This window comes from Hirundo rustica, chromosome 14, assembly GCF_015227805.2.
Source record: "Hirundo rustica isolate bHirRus1 chromosome 14, bHirRus1.pri.v3, whole genome shotgun sequence".
NCBI classification, from domain to species: Eukaryota; Metazoa; Chordata; class Aves; order Passeriformes; family Hirundinidae; genus Hirundo; species Hirundo rustica.
In genome coordinates, this window is record NC_053463.1 from 9,335,710 (window position 1) to 9,346,495 (window position 10,786).

The 10,786-nt window shown below is 53.0% G+C and overlaps 1 protein-coding gene across 1 annotated transcript; it reads left to right on the forward strand.

Moving 5' to 3' along the window:
- Nucleotides 1-296: 296 nt before the first annotated feature.
- On the forward strand, nt 297-6,955 carry PITX1 (paired like homeodomain 1). The gene is made up of 3 exons (XM_058422497.1): nt 297-729; nt 3,471-3,676; nt 6,371-6,955. The coding sequence occupies exons 1-3, from the start codon at nt 567-569 to the stop codon at nt 6,908-6,910; spliced, it is 909 nt and encodes a 302-aa protein (XP_058278480.1). The 5' UTR covers nt 297-566; the 3' UTR covers nt 6,911-6,955.
- The last annotated feature ends 3,831 nt before the right edge of the window (nt 6,956-10,786 follow it).

Sequence of the window (10,786 nt, forward strand, 5' to 3'; positions counted from 1 at the left end):
CCCCCGAAGGAGCCGCGGCCGGGCGGCGGGGGCCGGGCAGGGGCGGCGGGGGGCCGCGGCTCTGGCCGCGGGCGCGCAAGGGGCGCGGACGGCGGGGAGAGCGGAGGCAGGTCCCGCGCGGCCGGGCCGGGCCAGCGCTAGATGGAGTGATGCATGAGCGAGACGGGGAGGTTTTAACCTTCAGGGGGAGGAGCCCCGTTTAACTACAGGCATTTGTTCTAGGGCAGGTCACTTTAATCTCTTTAGCTTTAAACTGTCCAACTCGCAACTCGCGTTTCTCTATAAGGGATCTTTACCACTTCCCTGCCTATGCGGCCGGAGAGCCGTGCCTCTCCCCAGCAGAGACAACCGCCTTCCAGGCACTGCCCAGATTGCTTCCGACACCCTTAAAATAATACTGTTAGTAATAAGTGGATTTGCTTTTGGTTTTTGTTGATTTTTTTTTCTCCTTAAAAAAAAAAAAAAGCAAAAAAAAAAGGCAAAAAAAAAAAAAAAAAAGGCTCCTTGTTCCTTTCTGTGTGGAATAAACACCTGCAAACTCCCCCAGGCAGCCCGGCGCCCCTGCCATGGATTCCTTTAAAGGTGGAATGAATTTGGAGAGACTGCCTGAGAGCTTGAGACCCCAACCCTCCCATGACATGGCTTCCAGCTTCCATTTGCAAAGATCCTCGGAACCCAGAGACCCGATCGACAACTCAGCCAGTGAATCCTCCGACACGGAGGTGCCAGGTAACCCTCCCCCTCCCCGCGCCCCCCGCGGCCCCGGCCCGCTCCCCCCGCGCTGCTTCCCCCTCCCCACCGCGCCTTCCCTCCGCGGGGTGCTGTGCCTGCACCCCCCGCGCAAGCGGGGCCAAGGGGGCACAGGGGTGAGCAAGAACTGCCGCTGATCGCGGCTCCATCCCAAGCGAGCCCCGAGATCGGAGCGGGGGACAGGGGCCCTCCTGGACCTGCCTCCCCCACCGTGCCCGGCACTGACAGCCCCATGGCTCCACGGCCCCATCCCAGCAGCTGCCCTCTTTTCATTATTTTTATTATTATTTTTAAATTTTTTTTAAAAAAACTCCAGTTATTAATTGATGGGGTCGGGAGGAAGGCGGGGGGGGCTCTGCGGGGAGTGCGGTTTTGCCGGATGTTTCTGAAATAATGTCAGCTTTTGCCCGGGTTTATTTTCCAGCTCGGGTGGTGCAGAGATGGAAAAAGATCTCTCTGTCAGCGAAAAAAAAAAAAAAGAGAAAGAAAGAAAGAAAGAAAGAAAGAAAGGGCAGGCAGAGCCGGAGAGACGGCGTGGGGGCAAGGCAGGCAGCGCGGGCCGCTGCGGAGGGGATGTGCGCGGCCGCGGAGAGGTTTTGCGTGGGGGCTGAGCGCTTTCCCGCAGGAAAAGGGAAGGCTCCCCACGGCCTGACCGCCGTGTGCGAGGGCTACGGGGAACTCTGTGCTCTCTCAGATTGCATTTAATTAAAACAACAACATTTCTAGAATGACAAGGGAAAGGTAGAAGAGAGGAGCAAAAGCTTCAAGAAGGAGCGTGATATTCCTTCTCCAGCCAGGCTGTTTCACGGGGAGTTTATGTTTTCAATAATTTTAGTTTTCTAATAGCTGTTGTTGCTCTTCGGAGTTTTAACCTAGAGAGTGGCTGTGGTGAGAGTCGGTCCCGAAGTGGCAGTCGGTGATAAAGAGGGTTTGGATTGTGCCTCCCGGCCTGATTCGCAAACAAAGTTAGAGACCGGCGTCTGGAAGGGACACTGAGATTAGAGGGGATTATTGGAGATTAGAGAGGGAGATTTGCTCCATTTTGCCCTACCCCTGTGTGTGACCCCTCGGTGCTGCCGGAGGGTTGAGGAGCTGCCTGCTTTTCTTCTCCGAGAACTTGCAAAATGCCTTAAGATTTTATTATTTTTTTAAATGGGAAAAAAAATAATTGCAAAAGCCGATTAAAGACGCCTTGCCTTACGATTTGGAATTGTATCACAGCCCTGCGCTGAGGCCGGATTTTTAGGGAAGGCAGGAGAGTTAAAGTCAGCGTTGGGCATGGGGCCGCGGCCGGAGCCCATCGGGACCACTGCCTCCTCCCGACCGCCCCCCGCTCCCTCTCGGCCCGGTTTGTCCCAGCTATTCGCAGCCGAGAGCGGGAGGATTTGTTTTGGCGGGGGTTATTTTTGTTTCTGTTTCGCCCCGCCGCCGGGCCATGCGGTGTGGGGACCGGGGCCCTGGGGCCATGGCTCTGTGCTGAGGGGCCTTGGCTGCGCTGCAAATCCCGCACAACCATCGGCCTCTTTTGGGCTCCACTGAGCAGCTGAGGTTCGCTCGCCCCCGAACTCCTTGTCCTAGGGAGGGTTCCCAGCAAGGTGCGATTCAAGGGTGACTTTGCAAGGACGAGTCCTTCCGGGCTCTGGATTCAGCGCGCGATTATTTTTAGACTCCCGCTTACCTCGCAGAGGTCGGGGCTGTAGAAATGCCCCCGGGCTCGCGGGCGGCGGGAGAAAACCCTCTGGGAGGGGGTTAAGAAAATGCAAAACCATTGTTTAAAAAGAGGAGAAAAACAAAACTCTGAAGGAGGAACTCGCCGGAGTTTTTCTCTTCTGCATCAGCAGGACCGAGGCCGGGGGTGGCGGCTGCCCCCGGCCCTGCAGGGTCCGGCCGCACCTTCCCTGAGCCGCCGGGGCCCGGGAGCGCTTCGGTTCAGGGCCTTCAGTCCCACCCCGAGCGCTTCAGCCGCGACTAACTGGGCCGAAAGCGGACCGGGAGAGGCAGAGACCCCGTTAGGAAATGGGAGAGGAGGTTCGCAGGGCCGGTGTTGAATTCCTGCTCCCAGCCCGCGCAAATCCCGTCTGAAAAAACCCTCATGGGTGGTTGGTTTTTTTTTTCCTTTCCTTCTTCCAATATGATTTTTGCGGAGGGCTTCGCTCAGCCCTGTGGTAATGTAAACACCGAAATCCTAAAAGATGAAGAATAAAATGATTATGAAAAGAGTATGAAATGGGGGAGCAGAGAGGGGCCTTTTGCAATTAATCGCTCCCGGGTTTTCCACCCCTGCCCTTCCAAAGTTTCCTGTCGCGGCCGAGCGCAACAAAGACAATGGAGCAAAGATCACGCCTCGGTTTGGAGGGAGCGAGAAGGAGCCGTAGAAAGGCGGAGCGGCCGGTGTTCCGGGGATCCCGCTCCCCACCAATGCAGCACCCGCCTGCGAGCCGCTCCGGGCTCCCTCCTGCTGCGTCCCTGGGTGCCCTGGGCCCGGCAGGGCTCCGGGAAGGGCCGGCTTGGGCTGCGGGGCGCCCGCTGGGTTCAGGGCCCAGCGGGACACGAGTGGGTGTCCCACACGTGCCTCAGGTGGGGTGGGCAGCCCTGGGTGCGGGGCGGGGGTGTCTGCCTTTGTGCGCCTGGATTGGGAGAAAAGAAAACCTAAAGCAAAAAACACCCCAAAAAGACAAATAGGAAAAACAATAAACCAACCGTCCCCGACCCCCTGGCAGAAAAAGAGCGTAGCGGAGAGCAGAAAAACGAGGACGGGGCCGCCGACGACCCGGCGAAGAAGAAGAAGCAGCGGCGGCAGCGGACCCACTTCACCAGCCAGCAGCTGCAGGAGCTGGAGGCCACCTTCCAGCGGAACCGCTACCCCGACATGAGCATGCGGGAGGAGATCGCCGTCTGGACCAACCTGACCGAGCCCCGAGTCCGGGTAAGAGGGGCTGCAGCCCCGCCGGGAGCGAGGTCTGCCCTGGGGCCGCCGGGCCGTGCGGGGCTGGGGTAAGCCGCCCCTTCTGGGAGCGCTGCGGCGGTTTGCTCTGGGCCGGGTTTAATGACCAAAATTGGGATCCAGGCTGGAGAGGAGAAATGCAGCTCTCGGCCACGGAGAGATGCCGCCCGGAGAGGGTCGCACCCGTCGGCCTCGCACTGGGGACCGGTTCGGAAAACGGGCTGCGGGCAGTGCAGGGAGCAGGGAAAGGCCGGGGTGGGGAAGGGTCTGACTGTGGGGGGAAGAACTCTCTGGACTGGACGAAACGCGGCGCGGGGATGGAGAGAGCTCCCACCCGAGCAACTTTCCGCTGCTCTGGTTATTCCCAGTAATGGCCACGGCCATCTCCTAACAAACTACTGCCCCTCGCTGCTGCGGCAGCGGGATGGCGAGTCCCAGCCCGCAGGGTGCGGGCCTCGGGGCCGGCCCCTCCCGGCCGCGCATCTCCCAAGGCCGCGGGCTCTTTGTGGAGGCCGAAAGCGAAGGGCAGGGGCTGGGGAGCGGTCGCAAAGTCAATACGCGCTGAAGACACGAACTTGTACCGCCACGGCGCTCGATTTTTACACGCTTCGGAGCCTATGCCACCATATATATATATATATGGTGTGTGGATATACACATATAGTGTGCGTGTGTATATATATATATATGCCCCTCTTAGACTCGAGGTTCGGTGATGTTGGTGCAGACGGCGACAAAGATATATATGTGTGTGTGTGCTTAGGCAGTTCGTTAGAGAGATTTAGATGGGAAAGATCCTGGCCGAAGCGGTTCGGACTCTATCGATCTGTCGCTGTGTCTCGGTTTGCCCACCTCCCACCTCCCAAGGGCTTTTTTTCCACCCGAGACATTTCCCGCGCGGTTTCGACAGTAGTCGCACACCCCGGGACCTGGGGGTAAGCACGGGAGGAAACGGGAACTGCGGAGCGAAGCCCCGCCGCATGGAAAAATCAACTTTTTTTTTTTTCCTTCTTTTTTTCTTTTTTTCTTTTTTTTTTTCTTTTTTTTCTTTTTTCTTTTTCTTTTTTTTTTTTTTTTTTTTTTTTATTTTGTTTGTAACTTGGCAATTAAACCTTGAGTGACCAAATCGGATTACAGAGATTCTGCTTTTAACATTTAAAGGGTAAACACCCATCTGAAACAAATGCGTCTGAAAGCATTGTCTTAATTGAGTTTAAAACAAAACAAAGCCTGAGCATTAATACTGGTTGATTATTTCAGGGAGCAAATATAACTCAAATATGAGTTGCAATTAACATAATTTCGTTCTCCTTCTGTGTGGAGATGTTTGGGTTTGATGTTTTGAGATGGCAGATTGCAAATCTAACCTTAATTTGCTATGAGGGCCTTCCTTTAAAATGTCTAGGAGCCATAATTAAAACTATTACCCTCATTTTCAGGAAATTCCTGTCTGGAAGCACCTTCCGAGGAGTATATTACAGGTTTTGAACATGTTGGCTTTCGTTTCCTCTTTATACAGGATTCTTTTTATTATTGTTATTTTTTAAAATAGACTCCGCCATCCGTTCCCCCACGGAGTTTCCATCCTTGAGCCCGGTATTTAATAATAGTTGTGCCATTTGTGCGCAGGGAGGAGAGGCCCCGAGAGCCGCTCCCTGCCCCCGCCCCGGCTCCGCAGGGAGCGCAGCCTGCGCGGTGTCCGCAGGGAGCCCGTGGGCCCCGGCTCGGCAGGAGAAAGCCGGGGTGCGGTGCGGAGGATGCTGCAAGGCAGGCCCGCGGGCTGGGCGCAGGCGGCAGGCAGAAGGATGCAGATTTTTAACCAGTTTCTAAAGATATTTTTAAACTGCTCGGCTTCCATCACAGGGGACTCAAATGCTTTCCGAGGGAGACAGATAGATAGATAGATAGATAGATAGATAGATAGATAGATAGATGATAGATAGATAGATAGATAGATAGATAGATAGATAGATAGATAGATAAAAATAATACGAGTGAGACTGGAACCAGCTTTTACATCAAACATCAGGACCAGCCCCTCTTCTCTGTTTCCTAGTCAGGGCTGTAAATTCTCATTAGATATAAAGGCAGAGGCTGCATCTATCCGATCCGAGGGCGATGCGGGGATTGATTTTTTTTTTTTTTTTTTTTTTTTTTAACCTAAGCATACTAATCCAATCCCTTTTTTTTTTTTTTAATGATCTGTAACAGGGCACTTTTATTACACAGCATTAGCGTTCGGAAACGCGGCAGAGCCGGGGCGAGCGGGCCCTAATCCGAGCGAGCCGTCTCTTCGCTCCCCGCCTGGCTCCGGGAAAGGGGCGGCGGGGGGACCGGGGGGCCGGGGGGACGCGGATACCCGCGCAGGGACCCTCGGCAGAGACCCGGCCGCGCATCCCGGCTGGCTCATCCCCCGGAACAGAGAGGGATGCGCGCAGAGCCCGACGTGCTCGCAGGCACCCTGCGGAGCGGGACCCCGTCCCGCGGGTGCGGAGGGCGGCGGGGCCGGGCGGTGCGGGGCCGCGGAGCCGCTCTGGGGTCCCGGAGAGGCTGGCAGGGCCGGGCCGGGCTGCGGATACCTGCGCTCCCCTGCGCGCATCCGAGCACCGTCGGTGGGGTGGGCGAACGCTGCTGACCCGCGCTCACCGAGACGTGTCGCTCCCCCTCCCCACGCAGGTTTGGTTCAAGAACCGCCGAGCCAAGTGGAGAAAGCGGGAGCGGAACCAGCAGATGGACCTGTGCAAGAACGGCTACGTGCCGCAGTTCAGCGGGCTGATGCAGCCCTACGACGACATGTACGCCGGCTACCCTTACAACAACTGGGCCACCAAGAGCCTCACCCCGGCGCCGCTCTCCACCAAGAGCTTCACCTTCTTCAACTCCATGAGCCCCCTCTCGTCGCAGTCCATGTTCTCGGCGCCCAGCAGCATCCCCTCCATGAACATGCCCTCCAGTATGGGCCACTCGGCCGTGCCGGGCATGGCCAACTCCGGCCTCAACAACATCAACAACATCAGCGGCTCCTCGCTCAACTCGGCCATGTCCTCGCCGGCCTGTCCCTACGGGCCGCCGGGCTCGCCCTACAGCGTCTACCGGGACACTTGCAACTCCAGCTTAGCCAGCCTCAGACTGAAATCAAAGCAGCACTCCAGTTTCGGCTACAGCAGTTTGCAAAGCCCCGGCTCCAGTTTAAACGCCTGTCAGTACAACAGTTGACGGACTTGACACAAACCACCTCCGACAAAGCACCGCCGACAAAGCAAAGCAGAAGCAAAGCGACGTTTAACGGAAAAGAAAAAAAAAATAAAAATAAAATATAATTAAACCCGATGATGATTAAAAGCAAAACCCAAGCAAGTGAGAGAGGGGAAAAAAAAATAAAATAAAGCACTCCCTCCCTCCTTCCCCCCACCCCCCCAAAAAAAAAAAAAAAAAAAAGCCCCAAAAACTCCTCGGACTTCGACTGTCTAGAAAAAAATTAAAAAGAGGCAAAACAATGATGCAATCGACAAAACAGCGCTTTAAAAATATTTTTTAAAAATTAAAAAAAAATATAATAACCCCATCTAAAACCGTAAACGGACCAGAAAACTTTTGCAAGAGACACCGAAATCTGGTACATGGATGAGTTGCAATTTTTTTTTCTCTGGATTATGCGGGTTGTATGTGTTTACTTGAACTTGCACAGGAGTCGGTAAGGCGGCCGCTGCCCCACGGGGAGGGCAGGACGGGACGCCTCGGTGGTAAGAGCTGGTGGGACGGTTCTTGGCCGCTTGTCGCACGGGAAGAGTTTGGTTAATGTTTACCACTGAGAAACAGAATCACGCTCGGAAGAAAAAAAAAAAAAAAAAAAAAAAAAAAAAAAAAAAGAAAAAAAAAAGAAAAGAAAAAAAAAAAGAAAGAAAGAAAAAAAAGAAAAAGTTGGGGGAAGAGGGGAGGGGGAAAAAAACAAACCGCAGAGTAGAATCTGCAGGGGAAAAAAAAAAAAAAAGGTTGAAATATTAGGTATGAAACTATTAAAATAATAATGACAAGGGTCAACCACTTATATAAGGTTATATTTATATCTACCGTTGCATTGTGCAGGATCATTGTCCTTGGCCGTTGAATAAACTGTTTTTAAAATGCATGATTCTTGATGTTTTTTCTTTAGTTGGAAGTTCTAATCCAGTCATTCCTGATACTAAGCAGCTCAAGGTTCCTACCTCTTCATCCTTTCCAAAAGACTGCAGTATCCCCGGCTGTGAGAGAGCACAGAAACCCTTCAGCAATGCAAAAAAAAACCAACAAACCTGTTCATCTTTTTCCCCGTCTAAAGTCTTATCCTGATAATGAAATTATCATTCATCTTTATTTAAATGCAGGGGGTGTTTTTCTCTTTGAAAAGTAAAACCGAAAACCAACCTCTGTTTTATAAAGTCTCGAAAAAAAGACTAAAAATGGTTTGTAATGAAGTGATTTCAGATACTGCATCTCTGCTAGAGAAACAGCGAGCCTCGGCGTCTGGAAAGGTTCTTAGCAAAGCTGAAAGCGTTCCTTGTTTTTCTAAATGTGAAGGAAAAACAAGGAACCAAAAAAATTCTTAAGGTGTTATTATCTTAAGGTGTTATTATGTAAATATAGATACTTTTACAAGTGCTTGTTGGAAAAATAAAACAACAAACAAAACATGGAAATTATAAATATGATTTTTATTAATACGCATACAAAAGGCATACGAAGTTTAATGGCAGGCATATTTGTTGCTTATTTTTGTCGATACTTATTACCTGTAGATGACAAAGAGACATAAAATGCACACGGTACTTCTTTCCCAGTGTATTTCACACCTGTGGTAAACGTTACGCTGGATGTTTCAATTATGCTGTTGTGGATAAGGATGCAGTATATATATTGTTTTATAAGTTATGTTTTGTGATTTTTTTTTTTTCAAAACTAAGAGCATGGGAATAAAAAAGAAAACTTAAAAAAAAAATCTAAACCGAAACGAAATCTAGAAATGCCTTTAATGTTCTTTTCTGGCTTTGTTTAAGAGAGCGACTAAACAAGGAGAAAAGCAACCTCTGTCTCCCGCCCCGTGGTGGCATTTTGGGGATGTTCCCCCCGCATCCCCCGGTAGTTTCGCCGTCTCCCGACAGGGAAGGAGTCCCGTTCCCTGCCCCGCTGCCCAGGGAAATCTTCCCCAGGTCCGATTTTATGGCAGACTGTTACCGCTGTTTGCCGGAGCTGGGGATCCAGCTCTCCTTGCCGCTGCATTGCTGCATCCCACTGAATCCCACCGCTCCGAGCCGTGGGTCGGGTTTTTCCCTCCCCAAAGATTTAATCCCCTCACCCTGGAGCATCCCCCGTGTGTCGCAGCCCTGGCACTGATCCTTCTCCCCCAGCCGCTCGTCCCGGTCCGCAGAGGTGCTTTTTTCTCTCGTTTCTCCAAATTCCCCGACATTCTGAATTTTAAAGGTTGTTCTATTAATTAATTCTCCCTCTCCTTTAAGTTTTTGCAAGCACAACATTTCATTGCTATTTATTTACGATTCGATGACTATTTATTACCTATTGCCATTACCATTAACGTTTCTCCCCAAATTCCATAACGGATATAAGGAATCGCTGAAATACCCGGAGCCGGCGGCAGGAACAGCCATCAGCGGAGCCCTTCCCGGCCCGAAGGCGCAGTTTACGCGGCCGCGGATGGCCCCGTTCCCCGAGGGTTCAGTTCTCTGTGCCCGGGGGGCTCCGGTGCCCGGCCCGGGGCTGGGGGGCTGCGCCAGGGCTTTGTTCTCAACACAGAGCGGATCCGAGTGCCCCCGGCTGCTCCATCCCTTACTATAGAGAGCCACGGTGGTGTCACCAGAGCAGCACAAGGACGGATTTCCCCCCAGTTTCCAGGCGGGAGGGGATCTGCCAGCCCTCCGCTGGCATTTTAGCCAGGATTTTAGGTGTTCGTTTTCTCCTGCTCCTGGCGGTAGCACCATTCGTCCTAAAGCGGAGAAGCGGCGCTCACGTTTTGCCAAACCCTGCCCCAGGTTTCAGTTGTTGTCGGAGTCCTGACCTACCCAGCCCCTACTGAAACCGCAGGAAAGGGTTGGGGGACCAGGGACACAGCCTCTGTGCTGGTGTCCCTCACCAGTGTCCCCTCGCCCCGTGACTCTACCACGGAAAGCTGATCTGCTGCTGCTGGGCGACATTTGGGCATCTTGACACATTTATGGCTCCGGGAAAGGAAAATTCCAAGGAGACACTGAGCAGAAAGCAGCTCCTTCACCTTCCTAGTGCACTTTTACGGATGTCCTGCTTCCAGCAGCCTTTGGGTCTCCCCCACAATGGTTAGAGCTCGAATTATTTGGGGGTTTGGAGCGTTTGAGGCGCGGCTTTGGAGCGCCTTGCCCAAGCACGTTTTCCTTCGCCGTGTGCCTTTGGAGGTGCCCAGGTGTGTGCCCACGCTGGGGGCAGCGGAGGAAGGCTGTCATTTAATGGTTCATTAGTCCCCAAAGTCCCCACGGGGAGGGGGGCCAGTATAAAACACCGCTCACCACCACCCTTCTCACTTTGCTGTTTGAACTCCCCTTGCCGGCGTCTGCCTGGTGGGTGTTTCCACACACCGGAGGCGATGGTTTTCCATCCCTCGCCCTGCACATTCCTCCCGGTGGTTTCCAGCGTGTGAAGCTCCAGCTGGAATTCCTGAAGCCGCAGCGCGTCTGTCTCGCGTGGCTCCATCCCGGTGGGACCCCGCTTTCCAGCGGCTGCTGCCGAGTCCCCAGGCTCCTGCCTACTGATCGCAGCCTCTGTCAAGGCAGGCAGATCCTTGGAGCCAGAGAAACGCCGGAATCGAGTTTTCCATTTGTTCTGGGTGTGCTGGCTTACCTATTAGCATTTCCAAAGCAAAGCTGCCTGGGGAGAGCTTTGCTCGGCTTTGCCTGGGAATTCTGTAGTGCCCTGAGAGGTCCCAGACCAACCCAGGAGTGGCTGCACTGTGGAGGCTCTGGTTGCACCAGCCCAGATGAAGTTCACAAATACTTTATGCCTCAGACTGCACAGTCCGTTCAAGATTAAATGTCTTCTAATAAAAAGCTGTGGTCAGTTTAATTCCAAATT

Coding starts and splice junctions, on each gene's coding strand:
- PITX1 (XM_058422497.1), top strand. CDS start 567: ATGGATTCCTTTAAAGGTGGAATGAATTTGGAGAGACTGCCTGAGAGC. Junction 730..3,470: donor CTCCGACACGGAGGTGCCAG/GTAACCCTCCCC, acceptor ACCCCCTGGCAG/AAAAAGAGCGTAGCGGAGAG. Junction 3,677..6,370: donor TGACCGAGCCCCGAGTCCGG/GTAAGAGGGGCT, acceptor CTCCCCACGCAG/GTTTGGTTCAAGAACCGCCG.